The sequence below is a fragment of the Eleutherodactylus coqui genome, chromosome 11, assembly GCF_035609145.1.
Source record: "Eleutherodactylus coqui strain aEleCoq1 chromosome 11, aEleCoq1.hap1, whole genome shotgun sequence".
Lineage (NCBI taxonomy): Eukaryota > Metazoa > Chordata > Amphibia > Anura > Eleutherodactylidae > Eleutherodactylus > Eleutherodactylus coqui.
This window is the reverse complement of record NC_089847.1, coordinates 32,836,280-32,858,152: the sequence shown is the minus strand read 5'-3', so window position 1 is coordinate 32,858,152 and position 21,873 is coordinate 32,836,280. Positions and strand designations below refer to the sequence as shown.

The window sequence follows — 21,873 nt, the reverse complement described above, 5'->3', positions numbered from 1 at the left end:
TCCTTAGCCTAAATTGGTGTGTATTACATGCGTAATTTGCACCCTAAGTAAGACATGCTGCATTTTTTTGCACGTGCGTGAAAAAAAATGCAGGTGTGAGTGGCCCAATAGAAATCAATTAGCTTTTAGCACTGCGTAATATGTGGGCTACAGATGCCCGTGTGAGAGAGCCCTTATTTGGATGGAATCCATATAATCATTAGAAGTGCAGTACAGAGAAGGGCCTGTAGGGGGCTGCAGACAGACCTTCTGGTACTAGTGAAAGACAGTTAACATCTATGGGTGTGGCAGGAGGTGAGATAAAAGGATCAGTTCCTGCCACACTCAGGGGGCGGAATGATGGCTGCCAGCCAGAATGAGTGGCTGTAGGCGCAGCCATCTGGACTGTGAGCCTGAGGTCCACCGCGGAGCAGTTCTAGGACCGTTACATTAGTCTAAAGAGATGGATCACATCTAGACACCCCGTGCGGGATAGTGATGGTGACCCTGCGGGTTATTATGAACCCTGGATTTTGTGATATACTGGAGTGCTGTTCATGTTTTGACTGTATTGTGTACAATAAATACTGGCAGGCGCCAGATTTAAAAGAGCTCTAAGTCTCCTGAGCCATTTTCTACATTTGTGGTGCCCATGTCCGAAACCGACAGGTCGTCGATCAGCAGGTGAGTGACCCCAGCTTGCTACAAATCCTACAATTGTTTGGTTACAGCAGTCTTCTCCAACGGTAATGGCTTATTGCCGGAAGTTTTAGTAGCTGATACTTTGACAATGAACCTATTTCTGCAGCAGCTGCATTCTGAAAAGGTCAAAGGTATAACTTACAGGTCTTGGGCCCCAAGAATGTGTAAGAGTGCCCCCCTATGTGCCAGTTGTTACACTGGTGTTTTGCAATGTGGCAGAAAGGTCATTAGGGCCCCTCAATCATAAGGACTAGAGTTTAGCTTTGATCTTTGCACTCCACATAGTTAATCCTCTGGAAAGGGGCTTGTAGAGTTGTGAGCCATGTATACCGTAGGACTAGTGGTTGAAAACAAAACGGGAGGGGAGGGAAATATGACTTCATGTTATCTCCATTTTATTTTCAGTTGACCAACCTGTGGGACTCTGAAGACACCATAACCACTCTTGATGGGACAGTTTGCCGTAATATATCTTGCAGGAGTGAGACCAAGTAAAAATGGCTGAGATGATTGACCTGAAAAGTCATTTCAAGGTGATCTTCCGTTAGCTGCCAGGGAACCCCAAAGACTGCAGCATTGCAAATGAGGACATGGAGTGGTCTGTAAAAGACAAAACATTTTATATATTATATGCATTCAAAATATCCCATTCAACAGCTTCAAGGGCCAAACATGGATGAGAAGACCAACCACTGCTTTTCCCAGTCTACCTTCTGCAGATCGTTAACAATAAACATTAGTCTACATATTGGTATTACTCTAAAGCAAACATCCATGGCATCCAAGCAAATGATGCCTGACACTCATCCCTGTGTGTCCTCACTCCCGTGCTGTTGCACAGGAGCTAGTAGCGCTGGCTTGCTCACAGAGCGGCCAGCAGGGGGGCGGCTGCAGGAGATTTCTCTCCTCGCGTTCCCCCGCCCTTCTCCATTGACATAACATAGCGGCCGTTCAATACTGAACGGCAACTATTTACACGGAGCGATCAGCTCATCGTCCATCGTTTATGCAGCATAGACGATGTAAATAGCAGCCATTCAGTATTGAATGGCCGCTATGTCAATGGAGAGGGGCAGGGGATTGTGAGGAGAGAAATCTCCTCCAGCTGCCCCGCTGTGAGCCAATGATACTAGCTCTTGTGCAGCAGCACAAGAGTGAGTATGTGCGGGGACGAGTGTCGGGCATCGTTTGCCCGACATTCGTCCCGTGTAAATGGACCTTTAGTCTTTCAGCGCCTCTCTCTGCAGGCTGGGCATTCATATGCTTAATGTATGTGTCTGGTCGGCCATGGGATGCATCCACTGGCATAGCTGATCAGCGCTTTAATGCATTTAGACTTATATAAAAGGGGATGTCCAGGACTGAACTGATGATGAACTCTCCTCATGAGGTCATCAGTAGTTGATCAACAGTGGTCCAGGATAGGTCATCTATAGTTGATCGATGGGGATTAAGGATAGGTCATCTATAGTTGATCGATGGGGATTAAGGATAGGTCATCTATAGTTGATCGATGGGGATTAAGGATAGGTCATCTATAGTTGATCGATGGGGATTAAGGATAGGTCATCTATAGTTGATTGGTGGGGTTTCAAACACTGACGCTAACATGATCCCTGCAGGGGCAAAATATGCCCAACCTCTAGGTGAATCTCGGGCCAATTGTGCACCTAAAAAGAAATACCGTATATACCGGCGTATAAGGCGACGGGGCGTATAAGACGACCCCCCAACTGTCACCTTATACGCCGGTATTCAGTGGAGAAAAAAAAAAAAATTCATTACTCACCTCCCCCGGCGTTCTGTCGCGCTCCGGCAGGCTGTCGCTCGCTCCTCGTCCCCGCCGCAGCATAGCTTTCTGAATGTGGGGCTTGAAATCCCCGCTTCCAGAAAGCTAATACACACGCCGGCAGCCATGACATCATTGAATGGCTGTGATTGGCTAAAGCACACGTGGCTTCAGCCAATCACACTATTCAATGACATCATTGAATGGGTGTGATTGCTAACACGTGCGCCTTCAGCCAATCACAGCCATTCAATGATGTCATTGAATAGTGTGATTGGCTGAAGCCACGTGTGCTTTAGCCAATCACAGCCATTCAATGCTGTCATGGCTGCCGGCGTGTGTATTAGCTTTCTGGAAGCGGGGATTTCAAGCCCCGCATTCAGAAAGCTATGCTGCGGCGGGGACGAGGAGCCAGCGACAGCCTGCCGGAGCGAGCGACATCCTGCCGGAGCGCGACAGAACGCCGTGGGAGGTGAGTAATAAAATTTTTTTTTTTTACACTTTTTTTTTTGTATTACCGGCGCATAAGACGACCCCCGACTGCAGAGCAGATTTTTCGGGGTTCAAAAGTCGTCTTATACGCCGGTATATACGGTATATGCCAACTACAAGCTGACGTACATTTCTGGCATAATTCACACCAGCTTCTGGAGAATTATTCTTAAATCTGTTGGAATGGCGTGGCCACGCCCCCTCTGACAAGCCCCACACACTTTTTTCATCCCAAAGTGTCGTAATTCAGCACAAATGTAAACAGTTGCAAATTTTTGTGGAAGTAAAGCCTTGTCAGTGAAATTTGTAACTTTTTACACCACTTTTGGCATCATATAGTTTCCCTACTGTGTTTATATATGTTTGTCTTTGTACTTTAAAATGCTTAAAGGGAATGTCCATCTATGTCCCATGACATGAAAAAATGAAAACATGAAGCAATTTTGCAAATGATCAAAATAAAAAATCTTGTATAATTTTGTGTCTACAGGTCTGATGAAGGCCTGCGTCTCTCCACGGTAACAAAGTACTAACAAACCCTATATAGTCCACTCCTGCACTTTCATTGGCATCCATCTGTCCTCATCGTCTTGCTAAACTACAAAATCTACAGTATATAAATGAGAACTAGGAGAAGGGATGGACTGGAACCCAACTGCAGAATCAGACTACACAGGATTTGTTAGTAGTCTGTTGCCATGGAGAGACACAGGCCTGCAATTGAGCTGTAGACACAAAATGATCCAAGATTAAGACTACTGTATTTGCAAAATTATTTCATTTTCAGTTTAGATAAAGTGAAGCAATAAAAAAAAATTGCAAAAGTGGACCATTCCTTTAAATACATTTCCACTAGCTATTAAAAATTTCCGAAAGATGAAAAATTTGGCACAGAGACAGATGCTGAGTGGTGAAAAATGTATATTTAATTCAGTTCAGTCAGAACAATTTTAGCCTTTTAGTGTTATGGAACTATCTAAATAGTGCCAAAGACATCCTGCTTTTGCAGACACTACCGTTGGTGAAGAGGACTCCCCACCAGAGATGAGCGAGTATACTTGCTAAGGCTAATTACTCGAGCGAGTAGTACCTTAACCAAGTATCCTCCCGCTGGTCTGTAAAGATTTGGCTGCCGGCGTGGGTGACAGGTGAGTTGCGGCGGTGAGCAGGGGGGAGAGAGGGAGAGAGAGATCTCCCCTCTGTTACCCCCCGCACTCCCCCGCTGCTCCCCGCCCGTCGCCGGCGCCCGAATCTTTACAGACGAGCAGGAGGATACTCGGCTAAGGCCCTACTCGCTCGAGTAGTTAGCCTTAGCGAGTACGCTCGCTCATCTCTACTCCCCACCCATTGACGTTTATCTAAGGTCAACCATGAATTGCGAGTCAAACAGTCCCCTTACAAACATCACTTTTTTCACTCTTTTCTATCAGTCTGCGCCCTCTGTTACTTCCTAGTGTAGTCTATGCCCAAAATTTAAGAACTCTTTCGTTACCCTTAAAACACCCCTTCGGCAGTAACTCCAATGGCGTGAAAGCCCTGAGATGCAGATAGATACATGGCTCTTTGTGTGAAGAGTGATACGGCGAGTGATTTAGCATGATTGTCATGACAAGGTGACTTGAGAGATGTGAGCAGCTCCTGGTCACTTGTCAAGTGACCCCGAAGCCACTCTCGATAAAATTCTACAGGAATTAAATGGGAGCACCAGAAATGTATCCCCTCGTTCCCTCGAGCAGCTGCTGTCTTCGCTCTCCCCCCATCTCCTGCCTTGACTTCCATGCTATGTTTATCATAAAAAAAACAGAAGGAACTGAAAGGTTCACTACCTGCGCGGTGAAGGCAAGTCCCCTGCTAGAGCAAACAAGCCAAGACATAATTCTTCAAACACTATCTGCTCATGTTATCCTAAAGTGACCCTATCACAACCCTATCAGAAATCTCACCTGAATTATTTCGAGATCTGGAACTTCAACCTGACCTGTAATGTCTGCGGGGACAAGGACTGAATTTTAAATTCAACGTTGAGCTGTGACTTCGGCGTAGAACTTTTTTTTTTTCTTGTTTTTTGAGTCAGTGCGGGGAGACTTATTGGAGAATTTTCGTTTCCATACAATACACGTCTCGGCTTTTCTTTATAATGCATGCTCTAAAGCCTGCGTTGCTTTTATGATGTTGTTAACTAGGTCTATAAAACACCAAGGACATTCTTAGACGAGTGTCGTACTGACTACTGGTCACACTAATAATTTGCCCTATAGCTATTGTAGGGAATAGGGCTCTGTGCAATTAAGCAGGAATACTATAAAGTGACCGCGAAGGTCGAAATTTTGTCCCCAGGTTTCGATCGGAACAATTATTATGAAAGCCATGTTACAATGCAGCCGTAATCTGCAAAACTGTCCTCAAACAAGGAAAAAGACACGCTGTGTACAGATTGTGTCACACAGTTTGATAACCGCGGACAGCATATAGTAACACACATGGTGTAGTATGTATCAATCCAATATATATAACATTTACACACACAGGTCAAATATATTAATCCTACAGTAATTTTTTTTAATCTGGCATTTAACCCTTTCCAATCCAATTTGTATCCTGGTTTTCCTAGGGGGCGCACCCTTTTTCTGCTGTTATACAACAGCGCTATCTGCTGGTTAAAGCCCTTAATGCGTCAGGAGACACGTTGGATAGGCTCCGACAGCAGAGAGGCTGGCAATATACAGTAAGAGAACCCAGAGGGGCATCATCCGACAGCTTTAAATCATAATGTCTTTAGACGTCAGACAGTGGATTGGAAAGGGTTAATATAGTCTAGAAAGAGTGATAATCCAGCAGTCATTGTGTACCTTGTGGTAACATTTTGTGCTCCTTATCCATTGGTCTGTAACTGGTACTGCAGCTCAGCCCACTTGAATGCAAGTGAGCTTCAATGCCCCATACAGTCATGGCTGGCTTTAGAGACATGGAACCTGTTTGGTTGTACAGGGCACTAACCACCAGATTAAAGGGGGGACACTAGACGGGTGTAGGCTGGGGGTGATCGTGAGCCCCTTAGGTTTGCCTGCGGAGGAAGATGATCTTATTCCTCAGTGCAGCAGTGTGTTGTGGAGCTACATCAATCATCTACTCCTGACTTTCTCCTCTCCTCAAATATTCTAGGACACCGCTGTCAGCCCATTGGCACACCAACATTACTTAGTTCTGCTATGGTATTTATGTTATGAGCTTGGTTCTGGGGCTGTATTTATGTTATGAGCTTGGTTCTGGGGCTATATTTATGTTATGAGCTTGGTTCTGGGGCTGTATTTATGTTATAAGCTTGGTTCTGGGGCTGTATTTATGTTATGAGCTTGGTTCTGGTGCCATATTTATGTTATGAGCTTTGTTCTGGGGCTGTATTTATGTTATGAGCTTGGTTCTGGTACCATATTTATGTTATGAGCTTGGTTCTGGGTCCGTTTTTATGTTATGAGGATGGTTCTGGGGCTGTTTTTATGTTATGAGGTTGGTTCATGCTGTATTTATGAGGTTTATTCTGGTGCTACATTTATGTTATGAGCTTGATTCTGGTGCTGAACTTATTCATTGAGCTATTCCGGTATGGGTATGTTGCTGTCTTGCTGTTTACTGCACAATCAGTTTTTTTCTCTTATTAAGTGGGAACAAGAAAAAACCCACACGGACAGGAGCCCTCTAGCCTAGAGCCGGCAGTGCATATAGTCCATGAACAAGTGTGCCGCTGTTTTTGGAATAAGGTTTACTTTTTTTCTGTTCTTTAAATAGTTACATACTTTGAATACACTTTTCTAAAACCATCTGCTAATCCAGAAAATCTGTGTAGATATCCAGTCTCATTGATTCCAGATTAAAGGAATATAAAACGTCCTACTTTATTATTGTGAATGTGTCAAGTTGGTCGGTCCCCACCGCTCAAGACAATGGGTGCCATCAGAATTGATTGGCAAAGTTGAGAGGGAAGACTGCCCAGATCACACATTCACAGCGGCAGGAGCCAAATCATAGAAGAGTTGGTTCGCGGGGTATGGGGAGTATGAACAACTCAAAGACAGTGCTGGAGCCAGCGGGGCTACAGCAGCAACCTTATGCCCCGTCATCCACACATCTCTCTGAAATCCTGTGCCTGCGCTGTGCAGTCAGCTCCCAGCGCATGCGCAGATGAGCTACTCGAATCTGCCTATAAATGGCGCAAGGTTTCAGAGCGGTGCATGGATGATGCGAACCAAGTCCTAGATGTCACAGGTGGATGAAAAAGTGGACTTTGTAGAAAAAAAAAAACACAGCTAACGGTGACAGTCCAGTCCGCCCAATGGACCGCCGGCTGTATTCAAATATGGCGCAGAAGATTTTCAACCAGCGATTAGCAAGAAAGGCAATCTGGGAATATCACTATTATAACGCTGCTATTGGTTTAAACTACAGAAAACTAGTGACAGGTTCCCTTTAATTCTCATCATTAATATTTTTTTACATTTCACGACGCAGCAGCCACAAAAACGACATCATTACCCCAAATATTCCTTCTGATCTAGCGTAATATCCAATTTCCCCTTCATTTACTGACTATAAATCCCTTTGTGATAATTGTGGCTCCGAGTACCTGTTATACGGAATGGGAAAAATCTACACGTACATGTAAACAACGCAATTACATGTCGAAAAACCTGCCAGCTAATTACGGGTAAGACTGGCTCTGATTTATTGCCGCACGCCAAGCTTGTAAACCGATGCTGAAATGATTAGAAAAATATGAAATTGCCCGAGGGTTACAGACGACTGCTTTTAAGGACCGTGGTCAAATCATTTTGACAAAAGCATTACATGTATTAGTACGTTACTTTTTCCCAATGACAGCCCGTTCTTCTGATTCCCTAGAGAAATACAGCGCTGTAATGGAGTTCACAAAGTCCCCTAACTGCTGCATGCTTCCGTACACACGACAAGCGCCTAAGTCCTGGGAGGAAGAAAATAAGTGGCCTGGATGCGGCTGGGATTATACAGCAGAGCTGCGATATAAATAAGGCTTACATGGATAACAATGTGGATAATTATGTCTATCGGGCTCCGAGAGAATACAGATACAACACACAGGGGGCGACATATCTACCCTCACAAGCTCTAAGGACTGGCGCTCTAATTACTGAGGACTCATTAGTAAAATATGCTCAAAATAAAAAATGTTGAAAAAAATGTAATTTGGACTTTAATAACTACATACAGGGGTTTGTCAGACTAAGGCCGGTCTCACATGACCGGATGTGAATTACGGATTTCGTGATCGAAGTCCAAATGGACCTTCCGTGGTAAAATGCAAGCATTGAAAGACATGCATTTTGGATTTTCCCTTCACACATGTGAATACGAATTGCGTTTTCGACACGCAGAAGAAAAATTGTAAGATGCTTTATTTTACCACAGAATCCGCGCAGAAGGCTTCTATTGATGTCAATGGAGGTGTCCGACCCGCAGCCCACAAGCAATTACCATCGCTTAGCAACAAACAAACAAAAATAAAATGTACTGCGCTTGACCGCCTGCGAGCCTCAGCGGTTATCCGCAATACAGGTAAGTGCCGTACGCAGGGTGACCCGCCGGGCTCACGGCGGAAATGCAGGCCTCCCGCATGCAGGATCTGACCCGTTTGTCTGAGCCTGGCCGAATAGAAACACCTAGGGTTGATAATAAACATGTAGAGGTTTCCATTATTTTGATAAACCCCTGTATCTATCTACGATCCACCCCTCTGTTTCACATCTCCTTCTCTCTGGCGGTGTATTGACACGGGTGATATTCCTGTAGGATTTCCGTGCGTTGCGAGATTCACAGATAAGAATCCATTGTTTTTAACGGGTTCACCTACATGTGCGATTTTTCTCTCGCAGCGATAGGAGAGATGGGTAATGTGGACCACGGAGGAGTAAGCCGGTACCACACTCTTATGGAAGCGGTCTAAAAGAAAATCTCCTTGGTACCCACAGAAACCAATCACAGTGCAGCTTTCATTTTACCTCGGCAGTATAAGAAATGAGAGCTGTGCTGTGATTGGTTGATATGAGTGACACAGAGATTTTCTTTTAGACCGCTTTCATAAGAGTGTGGTGCAGGGGTACTCCTCGTGGCCCACCCTGTATATCTCTCCTATATCTACTGTTTTTTCAATATCTACCTACCCATCCTAGAAATCTCTAATATCCATCAGTCTTGTATCTATCTCTGTTACAGCTTTTCTTCTCTTATATATCTATCCCATATCTCTCACATATCCATCTCCTTCATACCTACCTCTCTATCTCATATTCATCACTCTCATATATATATATATATATATATATATATACACACATATATATATATATTTATACATATATCTCAGTTGTATCTATGGGCTCATGTCCATGGATGTTTTTTCACCCTGTATTACGTGTGTGACGCAAGGCCGCGTAATACGCAATAAATGGAGTAGATGACAGTCAATGGATTTTCATGGATTTAAATTGCCTGGGCTGATTTAAGAAACATTTATATTATTTTTACTACAACACAACTATGTTATTCTCGTATCAATATCATACCTGCCTTTCCCATAACGTACTCATATTCATCTCTTTCCTACCTACACCTCTCATGCCTAGATCTCTGTTATATATACCTATCTCATACCTACTGGAATGGAAACATCCTCAATCACCAACCAAGAAAGTTGATGCTTACAGTTTTCTAGGATTCTCAAGGACGAGTATTGCAACATTATCAGGAAAAATGTGGTTTTGGGGTCTTAAAGCATCCTCCCTCAGTCCTGATTTTGCCCCACCAGACAATCATCTGTTTGGTGCCCCATAAAGAAGCCTTAAGAGGATGAAGATTGACGCCTGGTGAAGACAGCGGTGCCTTCGTGGCTCGCAGTTCAGCTTAATAAGGGAATACATAAGCTTGTTGACATATGGACAAAATGTATCAAAAAGCAGGGATATTATGTTGATAAATAATGGATTTGTCTTTTCTGAAAGTTGAAAAAAGTTGAAAAATGAATTCTATAGTGGATAAAGTTTGACTCCCCCTTGTACATACTGTATGTGTGCAGGTGTGTGTATACAGTATATAGAGTAGTTATAGTATAGTGTGTGCAGCAATATTATAATGCACTAATAATTATAGCATATGACTAGAGATGAGCGAGTATACTCGCTAAGGCACATTACTCGAGCGAATAGTGCCTTAGCCGATTATCTCCCCGCTCGTCTCTAAAGATTCAGGGGCCGGCGGGGGCGGGGAGCGGCGGGGTAGAGCGGAGAGGAACGGAGGGGAGATCTCTCTCTCCCTCTCACCCCCCGCTGCAACTCACCTGTCACCCCGCCGCCCCCCGAATCTTTAGGGACGAACGGAGAGATACTCGGCTAAGGCACTACTCACTCGAGTAATGTGCCTTCGCGAATATACTCGCTCATCTCTTCGTATGACCTAGAAGAGGAAAATTGCATAAACTTTTAAAAAGTCACCATATGCAGATCAGTGTGCAAACTTCAAATGAATACTGCAATACTGCTGCAGGGAAAAGAAAGGCAGGTGACACACTCTACTGCCCCATCCCGTCTACATTCCCAGCAAACAAGTCCACCGTAACCCACTTTGCATATAATGTCATTATCCAGCACAGAGTCCTATTTGTCCAGCGCAGACTTTTGCAGCCCCGTCTGGAGAGCGTACAGTGTGTGTGGTCTGGCTCCTCTCCAACGTAAAACAGCAAGAATTAAAACAGAAACAAAAGACAATGTAGTGTTTATTGACAGATGGATTGTCAGGTGAAAGCTCCCAAGTAGAGGCGAGGGGCATGAGATGTAGGAAGCCAAGAAAATAATAGTATCCTTCCAAAATGTGAGAATGGTGCAGGACACAGGAGAAGAAGAAAACAGATATTTTTCCCATAAAGCAACAGAACCTCTGACATGAAAGATTTCATAGAAACAAATATGAAGGTTTCACCCCGGCCGTCCATGCTGCGATTTATTCTTGACATCTCAGTCGTGGCCAAGAAATTCCAAATTCCTCATGATGCCCATCTATGCAACGACACAGCCTGCTCTACCATACAACTTCATAATTAGACAGATTGGCCAATTGTAATTGGTCACTGCACTTTGAGACGACTTATATTCATGTAGCAGCCATTGTGATATCTAGCAAAAGCGCAAATCATGCTATTTATTAGCGATGAGCAAGTATACTCGCTAAGGCGCATTACTCGAGCGAGTAGTGCCTTAGCCGAGTATCTCCCCGCTCGCCTCTAAAGATTTGGGGGTTGGCGGCGGGCAGGGAGCGGCGGGGGAGAGCGGGGAGGAACGGAGGGGAGATCTCTCTCTCCCTCTCCCCCACCCCCGCTCCCCGCCGCAACTCACCTGTCACCCGTGCCGGCCCCTGAATCTTTAGAGATGAGCAGGGAGGTACTCGGCTAAGGCACTGCTCGCTCGAGTAATGCGCCTTAGCGAGTATACTTCTCCTTTGGATTCTCAACTGTGACTAACAGCTGACAACCCTTCCTGCTTCTGCTTGATTGCAGCAGCAGGGGCTTTAATCCCCCGCCGTATTTTTACTATCGCTGGGATTAAAGCCTAGTACCAAGCACCATATATATAGTGCGCTTGGTCTTTAAGGGGTTAAATAACTCCTTTTTAGGCGGTGTCCAACCAAACAATATTGTGATCCAAAATTCCCAGGCGACACCTAAAGTACCTTTTAACTGTGACTCACTGATGTTTGTGAGAGACTATGACAAACATTACTGGACTCCACTTTAAATCTAGAGTAGCTGATCAACCAAATAAAAAATTGGTTCAATCCTTAAAGGGTTTGCCCAGAACTTGTATTATTAATGACCTATTTTCAGCACAGACAACACAGGTAGGAGATAGCACTGTCAACATTGCGGTACCTGGGTTAGTACTGCAGGCATAACTCCCATTGAATTTAATGGAAGCTGTGCCTGCCATACCAATCCAGACTGCTTCAATAAGGACAGGGCTATGTCCTTCCTGGGCTGTTGTGGCAAACAGCTGATTAGTGGGGATCCTAACTGGTGGACCTCTGCCAATCAACTACTATTGACCTATTTTGAGGACAGGTCATTCATAGTAAAAGACGACCCCTTTAAAATGACTGTCAGATTAACTATAATGCTAATGAAAAATATGGTCTTGCCTATAGTTTATTTCATGCTGATGGGGTATGGAATACAGTTGCTTCATTTCCTACAGATATATATACAACCCTTCATATATACTTACAGGTCTTTGCTCCTAAAGGCTTCGGCAAAGCTTTGCACACTGTGGAGGGAGGCAAGATCCAGGCACATGACTTCTATTTTCGCTTTGTGCTGCAATGCAAAAAAAAAAGAAGAAAAGTAAATGATAAATAACTGTAAACTTGGATGAAGATATCGCATTACACTTAATGTGCTGTGGAATATATCCGAGTCCGTGTGCTTAATATAAAATGCCCACAGTGGGTGTAAATCACTCAAGTGAATGAGGGACGAGTGTTCGCTGCCAGAGGTAGCACTGTAGCACTGCAGAGTGGCTAAACACAGTGCATAGGTGTCTAACAAGTTTATTAAAGGCTATGAATTAAAAACAGACAGCGCCAAGGATCCTTCACTCTGTCAAGTAACACAATCCATCACAGAGCAGAAGAATGGATTAACCATTTCCTGCCAAACAGCCTGTGAGGTCTACATGATGGGGAGCACAAACAAATACAAAACCGCAATCGCAAAGATGGGGGTCTTCACCTTATACCGAACGTGACGTGGACACAGCTATAATACAACAAAAATGGGTTTAGCTCTCCCACCACTACTACTGTACATCTATAGCCATATTAACTGAATATCAGATAACAGAAACTTTGTGAGATGTATAATCATCTCAGATGTATCATCTATTAATCATCTATTGCATCTCTCTCATATATATCTGTCACTTTAATATCTACAGTATCTCTTTTTTAATTAGCAAAGATTTGTTAGTAGAATATCTGGAAAAGAAAAATATTGGGGGGAAAACTGAAATATTAAGTTACGCAATACAATTTGGATTTTATTTATAAACATATTACATTTGCATATCTACAGTATATGTAATATTTATATCAAACATAATTTGCTATCTTTCTTGTTGGCATTTGTCTATCTCATATCTACCTACAGTATATCTCTCTTTCTCGTTTCTTGTTATCTATCTCTACATCTCACAACCAATTGTCTAACACCTACAATATCTCATATCTACCTATCCATCTCATATTCATCCTTTTCATATCTATCCCATATCTATCTATCCGCTGTCAATCTATCCATCCAATATCTACCTAAAGTATCTCTTTCTTATACCGCAGTACCTCTCTATACACTTCACATCCATCTAATATCTAATACCTACCTCATATATACCTATTCATCTCATGTCTACCTCTCTCTCTACCTACTTTATATCTATTCCATATTTATCATGTATCTAATATCTATTTCATATCTATTCTATATCTGTCTAATCTATCTATCTCTCTTATTTAATCTATCTATTGCATGTGTCAAACTCAAGGCCCACAGGCCAAATCCGGCCCACTACGTGATTTTATGTGGCCCATAATGAGGTCTGGACACAGAAGGACCGACTCTCCACTTTCCCCAGAGTACGCAGCCAGCATTTGGCATAGAGAGCGGGTGCCATCTTGGAATCTCTATACTATCTATCTATCTCATATCTATCTATGTAATATGTATCTCTCTCATATCTATCTATGTAATATGTATCTATCTCATAGCTATCTATCTCTCTCTCTCATATCTATCTATCTATCTCTCTCATATCTATCTATCTATCTCATATATATATCTATCTCATATCTATCTATCTATCTCATATCTATCTATCTCATATCTATCTATCTCATATCTATCTATCTATCTCTCTCATATCTATCTATCTCTCTCATATCTATCTATCTCTCTAATATCTATCTATCTCTCTCATATCTATCTATCTCATATCTATCTCTCTCATATCTATCTATCTCTCTCATATCTATCTATCTCTCTCATATCTATCTATCTATCTCATATCTATCTATCTATCTCATATCTATCTATCTCTCTCATATCTATCTATCTCTCTCATATCTATCTATCTATCTCATATCTATCTATCTATCTCATATCTATCTATCTATCTCATATCTATCTATCTCTCTCATATCTATCTATCTATCTCATATCTATCTATCTATCTATCTCTCTCATATCTATCTATCTCTCTCATATCTATCTATCTCTCTCATATCTATCTATCTCTCTCATATCTATCTATCTCTCTCATATCTATCTATCTCTCTCATATCTCTCTCTCTCTCATATCTATCTATCTCTCTCATATCTCTCTCTCTCTCATATCTATCTATCTCTCTCTCTCTCTCTCTCTATCTAATATCTGTCATCTATCTAAGGTCTATTGAAAATATTACCCAGATCTCTTTTTTTTATACTTGTTTTATTCAACAATAATTAAAAACTTACAAACAAGTGCAGTTCCAGGTCAGATATAAAACACATTTTTATACCGGTACACAGCTATAAAGTGCTTCATTCCATTCTGATATTACAGGAAAATTTAATACACATACTGTTATCCCCCAAAATAAGAAAAAAAGTAAAGGAGAAGACTGGAGACTTGGAACTATGTGAAGCAGAGAGAGACCAAAATATACATACATAGCTACTAGAGATGAGCGAGCACCCAAATGCTCGGGTCCTCGTTATTCGAATCGAGCTTTACGTAAAATTTGAGAGCTCTACTCGAGTGACGAACCCCATTGACTACAATGGGAGACTCGAGCATTTTTGTATGTGGGACGCCGGGTGCCGAGCTTTATTTTTTGGTTTGTGTGTTTTGTTTTTTCTCTCTCTCTCTAGCGAGCACCATCGAGTATGCTAATACTCAAACGAGCATCGAGCTCGGAAGAGTACGTTCGCTCAACTCTAATAGCTATATAAAACATAAAGAGCTATGTATCCTATATTTCCTATAACAATTGTTGGGTTGCATTTGATGTAATAAGCTCAGAAAAGCAGTTTGTGTCAGGACTGTATTCGAGGAATTGCCCCATACCTCCCTTACCTTATGGAAGTCTTTAGGACATTTTTTATTTTTAAGAATTCTGTCATAGGGGATAATAGTTTATCTATGCACCTACCTATCTACCTAATACCAGTCTATCATCTACATAACTATTATCTATCGCCACATGTATCTATTTTGCTATCACTACATATCATATTATTGTATTTATCTCCTCTTCCATCCATCATATATCTGCCCTATGCATAAAGCTATCTTCAAATGGTCATTGCAAACCATGATATTTAAAAGAAACCAAAACCTTAGCAAGGTGAAGGCCTATCCAGCACACATCCCATATATAAAGAGCAGTGGGAAGAGGTGCTGAAGTATGACTTCACTCCTCGCTTCTAGTCCTAATACACGATCACGCCGTTCTGTCTCAGCAGCCGCGTTACAGCAATTTTCACTGCAAATTCTTCTTTCTAATGTAAAATATGATTTACGTTAAACCCGGATAAAGCATGGATACATTTGCCTGAAAGATTGCAAGAAATGAGGAGAGCTACAATGAGTGTTGGTGCATAAAAGCTTTCCCCTGCCATAATACTTATTATAATGGCATATAAAATAGAGAAAAATAAATAATACATGACTACAGGTAAATTTAGATGACAAAGAGTACTTCAGCACACGCCATTACATTTGACAACCTTCGATTTCTACGCAGACGATGCCTCTTAATAAAACGAATTGGCATTTTTCCGAGCGCAGGTAAGTAATATGCGCCTTTAAAAGGTGCTTTGGAGCACGTAAGATGGCGGACAGCGCTTATTTAATCAATAACCCTGGCCTGGGAAGACATATGCATGCATTTGAATAGCAGGCTTCTTAGGCAAAAATATTTATAACAGCACTTAAACAATATACCTCTTTAACTGGGAAAGTTGGCGGAATGGGTTAAACGGGATTTACTGTATGAACGTAATATATATGTAAAATGTCCGATAGATGAAGTCCCTCCTGTTCGATACCGTAAAGCCACAGGAACGCTACACATGTAGCGAGCGCTAACTTGACACCCAATGCGTTACATGCAAACTTTAAAATGATAGTTAATACAGCAAAAGTCATTGACAGGTCAAGTTAAAATTTGCTGCAATTGTGTTTTGAAAGGGGTTTTGATGACCTATGCTCAACAGGGATCATTAATAGTTGATCCTAACCGATCATCTGTCTAAAGGGCAGCAGACTCTTCTCAGACCTGTGACGTCATGCTCATTGTTCACATGGTCTAAGAGCGGCTCAATCCAATTCAAGTGAATAGGATTAAGCTGCTATACCGGGTACAGGCGCTAAACAACATAAGGCACTGTACCGGGTATGGACTGCAGCCACGGCGCTCACCTGAGCTCATCAGTCACTAGCTGATCACCGGGGATCCCGAGTGGTGGAACTCAGGACTTAAGTAGTGATAGCTATCCATCTCATGCCTACTTCTATCTATCTATTCCATATCTATTCTATATCTATCATGTATCTAATATCTATTTCATATCCATTCTATATCTATCTATTTATCTATCTATGTCATATCTATCTATCTCTCTATCTAATAATAATAATCTTTATTTGTATGGCGCCAACATATTCCGCAGCGCTTACAAGGACAGGGGGAATACAGAAAGACAAAAGTACAAACATTACAAAACCACGGTTACTTAGTAATCAGATGATGGAAACAATAGGGGTGAAAGTCCTGCTCCAACGAGCTTACATACTACAAGTAATGGGGTGATACAGAAGGTAAAGGGGCTGGAGATGTGCATGGTATGGCGAGGTGGAGAGTGAGGGATGCTATACACATAGACAATGGTCAGACGTTCAGCTGTGTGACGGCAGGATCAGTGTGACTGCAGGGCAGTTGATGGTGGCTAGCAGGGATTGCAGTCAGTAGGTCAGGGAGCATGTTATCAGGCGGAGTACAGAGGGGTTTGGTTTAGGGAATGTGGTATGCCTCCCTGAAGAGGTGCGTTTTTAGAGCACGCCTAAAGTTCTGCGAGTCCTGGATTGCTCGGGTAGCCTTTGGTAGTGCGTTCCAGAGGACCGGTGCTGCTCTGGAGAATTCTTGGAGGCGGGAATGAGAGGTTTGAGTTAAAGAAGCGCTCAGTCTGGTTTTGTTAGCAGAGCGGAGAGCCCGGGCTGGTTGATGGATTGAGATGAGGGAGGCAATGCAGGGTGGTGCTGCGCTGTGGAGGGCTTTATTGATGAAGGTAATCAATTTAACTTGAATTCTGTATTTAACGGGCAGCCAGTGCAGTGACCGGCACAGGGCAGAGGCGTCCGAGTAGCAGCTGGACAGGAAGATGAGCCTGGCTGCCGCATTCAGGATGGATTGGAGAGGGTAGAGTCTGGTGCAGGGGAGGCCGATCAGCAGCGAGTTGCAATAATCGAGGCGGGAGTGGATGAGGGCAACAGTAAGCGTTTTTTGCGTGTCCACAGTGAGAAAAATCTACCACGCATGTCAAACTTAGGGCCTGCAGGCTGAATCCGGCTCGCTATATGAGTTTATTTGGCCCTCAGTGAGGTCCTGAGATTAGGCTATCACCAGTTAATTCCTGGAAACCCATTTAATACGTTAAATCTCAAGGTAACATTTGCTACACGGATGATAATCCTCCCAGGACCAGAGAAATGCATTCCCTTTCGTATGTCTCTCCATGTTTTTTTTACCACATAGTCATTTTTATACTTTTTTTTTTTGCAGTTTTAAATTTTTACGTTACGCTTACATCAAAAGGATTTTTGCTGCAGATTTTCAGTGCGGACTTCACTTTTTCAAATGAGCAGGTGAAATCCATGACAAAGACTGTGTCAAAATTCACCTGGTACCTGTAGATTTTGACAAGGGTTTTCATAAGCAGTAAGTCATTGCCAATACGTCTTCCCTTTTATATCACATATAAGGAAATGTATAGCCTACTATAAAGTATAAAACCTACTAAGAGTCACACTGAAGTTCTGTAAGCTATATAGATGCCCTCCGAAGGCAGCCCTGTGTTTTTGTATTGTAGTGCTCCTTGGCGACATCTAATATTGTTATATCATGTTTTTCAAAAAAAATAAGACATGGTCTTATATTAACTTTTTCTCCAAAAATGCGTTAGGGCTTAATTTAAGGTTGATGTCTAATTTTTCCATGAACAACAATCTACATTTATTCTTAAGCAGAAAAACAAATTTATTCAAATATAGTCATATCATCACATTCTGGGCAAATGAGAGCCACAACGCTCTAATATAATGCGCTCAGGGGTGAAGTGACAACTGATCTGTGTGTGAGATCCCAGCACTTGCCAATCCTTATTGCTTTGGGTCTCCTGGGGTCTTTTGAGTGCGATTCTTTTGGGAGTGCCTGTTTTTCTTGGTGAACGGTCTATCTGTTCTGCTGGATTCTATTGCCAACTGATTTAACTTTTTTACATTTAAATTGAATTTTTTTATGAACTGTATTTGGGGCTTATTTTGGGAGTAGGGCTTATATTTTGAGCATCCTCAAAAATCCAGAAAAATCATGCTAGGGCTTATTTTCAGGGAAAAAACAGTAGTTGACAAGAGGGCAATATTATCCTACAGCATATATTACACTCTGTTCACGCTTCCGTCAGCTCATTCCATCCAAGCGTTCCATCCTAAATGTTGGAAGAAATAGCAGAGCATGCTGCGCTCCTTTTTTTCTGTCAAAATGACGTAACCCATCATAGTCAATGGATTCCATCAGCTGCCACCAGGATCTGTCAGTTTGACAGATCCGGTAGTTGGGCTGTAATCATCTTTGTTCTTTATCTTCTTTCTGTTCCAGAACGGAACTGAAACATGAACAGGGTCGTTCTTTGGTAGCATTATCACTATGTGCCCCAAGTTCGGCTCTGCTACATCTGTATACATTATGAGCTCAACCGTTAAACAATAACCAGCTCCACAAAAACATTTAGCCACCTAGAAAAGACCCCCAAGTTCCAGTAGACCAAAATCCCTAATGATGAGCCTCGGTGCAGTATGGAGAGTGCAGACATGTACTGTGCAAAGCATTAATCCTTCAAACACTAACAGATGCTGGCAGGGATTTAGGCCGGAATGTATTTACAAAGTGACAAATTATGTTTTGTATTACACAGCGAAGGGAAACGCACCCACAAACAGGCTGATAAATGTCAGCTGCACTCAAGACAAACGGTTCGTTTTTATTATACTGTAACCACATCTGGGCATTTCTGTTATTGTGACTTTTTTTTTTCTTGTTTGCTCTTTTTCGTGGCGGGAGATTTTAGTCATTTATTTTCTTTCTTCCAAGAAAAAAAAAAAAAAAAGATCATATACGACAAAGTAATAAGTATAAGACCAGTGATGTTCCCGGGCAGCCGTCCCTTTTATAGTCTCAGGCAGCAGCTGTAAGGAAACCATATAAAATAGCCGGTGTAAAAGGCTGCGTAATATAAATCCTGGTAAACATCCCATAAATTAGCATTACAACAATATCCTATAATTAAACATTACCTTAGTCCATCCATATTCCGGCCATAAAACCCGACACTTGCAATGATATCACCGGCGGAGCAATGAACCAAAACGAAGCATCACATAAAAGGTATACACTTATCTCCAGTTTGTAAATATTTTAAGACTTGATACAAAGTAACAAAATATTACAGTCTCCAATTACCTCTGTGCAGTGAGGGTTTAGAGGGTATGTATGGCCGGTTTCACATCTGTGTCGGAACCTCCAGTCGGGGGTTTATCACAAATTTGGCGCAAAATACTATCCAAAACCTACGCAGCTGGACGGAAAGTAAATGAACCCCATTATAGTTAATACAGTCTGTCTGGTGCTGTTTCGGTTCCGTCCAGAGACAGAGCTGTTAAGCCGTAGTGATTCCCCTTTCCTGCTTCCCAAACGGAGCAGGCGAGCTGAACCCTGAGCAAAGATGTGAAACCTCCTTACGATAGAGAAAGACCAGGCAGATGTTATGGCGCCATCATGAAAGAGGGCCCAACGGTTACAGGAAATAAGATTTTATCACCAACACAGAATTAGGTTCTTTACTGTAAGAGCAGTGAGACTGTGGAACTCTCTGCCTGAGGATGTGGTGATGGCAAAATGGATAGAGGCGTTTAAGAGGGGGCTAGATGCCTTTTTAGAGCAGTACTTTATTATATGTTATAGATGTAAAAAACAGAAGGGTTGTTGATCTCAAATGTTGATCCAGGGATTATTCTGACCGCCATTATGGATTTGGGAAGGAATTTTTTTCCCCAGTATGAGGGTAAATTGGCAGCTGCCTCACTGGGGTTTTTTTTGCCTTCCTCCGGATCAACAGGGCAAGGGGTGGTTGGGAACAGGCTGAAAACGAGAAGATCAGACTGGACCTCCAGTATGGGTATAAGGGTTGAGGGCCCTTTTGCACAGGCCAATCTAAATGGTTACCAGACAACCCCACTTCAATACTACTGAAGCATACTAAATAACAAACTGGGGGCGTGGCCAGCGCATGGAGGGATAAGGAAGCCGCCTTGAGAGCTCCCGCGGCACCCACCCGTAATCAGACCCCAGACACCGACGAAACCCACCTCAGGAACTCCAGCAGCGGTCATGGGAAGGCGCAGGACCGAAAGAACAGAGGCGCCGGCGGAGGACAGCAGCGGAGGGGCGATGGAACGCTACCTCTGCACTCCGCGTTCAGCTGCCGGCAAATCAAAGATGGCGCCGGAGCGCCACGTGCAGGAGACTCCGGCGGCTCACCCGGGAGCGGGGAGCCCCGCTGAAGCAGCCAGCGGCACCACAGCTGACAGAGGATCTCCATCACAGAGTCCCACAGCCCACGGGGAAAGCAGGAGGAGCAGCCCCATGAGCCTCTCCAGCGCCCATGGAAGGGCACCTGTGAGTACCACAGGCAGCAGCTGCGCTGCACACCAGCACCCCTCACACCCCCTCCCTCCTGAGCCCACAGCCTACGGGGAAAGCAAGAGGAGCAGCCCCATGAGCCTCTCCAGCGCCCATGGAAGGGGACCTGTGAGTACCACAGGCAGCAGCTGCGCTGCACACCAGCACCCCTCACACCCCCTCCCTCCTGAACATATGAGACAGACACCTGAGAGGAGTAGTAGTCCCCCCTGGAGCGAGACACACTCCCCCACAGCGACCCCTAAGAAGGCAAGGAGGGTGCTGCCGGCATTGTCACCACATGAGGCAGGGGAGGATAGCTGGAAAGCCCACATAATGGCGATCCCCACAAGAGATGAACTGAGCGCCCTCTTTTCTAAATTCGAAGCATCCAATAAGCAGGCTCTAGAGTCAATCCATACAGAGGTACACCAAATTGGCCATAGGCTGCACCAGGTGGAGGAGGTGCAGGAGGAGACGGTGGCCATTTTGGAATCACATAAGCAGGCGATTCAGGCCCAGGCGGATCAGATCGCTAATCTTACCATGCACCTTGACGATTTAGAGAATAGGAACAGGAGGAATAACCTGCGCATCAGAGGTATTCCTGAGGAAATAGAAGGAAACCGACTAGAACCGTGGGCACAAGCCCTCTTTATGCGTATTTTGGACAGACCACCTGAACGCCCGATTGAACTCGATAGGATCCATAGAGCGCTAGGCCCAAGAGCGACTGATGTAAATCGTCCGAGAGACGTCATATGCAGGGTCCATTTCTATCGGGACAAGGACACTATACTTCGTAAAGCGAGAGACCAGCCAGACCTCCTAGTATGCGAGGGCAA

At 43.3% G+C, this 21,873-nt stretch overlaps 1 protein-coding gene across 2 annotated transcripts in view; it reads right to left on the bottom strand.

The window, feature by feature from the left end:
• WWOX (WW domain containing oxidoreductase) overlaps positions 1 to 21,873 on the bottom strand; it is a 919,890-nt gene that overhangs the window by 664,864 nt on the left and 233,153 nt on the right. For both annotated transcript variants that reach the window (XM_066583725.1, XM_066583726.1), the window contains exons 7-8: positions 12,262 to 12,350; positions 1,096 to 1,281 (exon numbers count right to left, since the gene is read on the bottom strand). In XM_066583725.1, the coding sequence (XP_066439822.1) occupies positions 1,096 to 1,281; positions 12,262 to 12,350 (275 nt within the window). The remainder of the gene's footprint in view (positions 1 to 1,095; positions 1,282 to 12,261; positions 12,351 to 21,873) is intronic.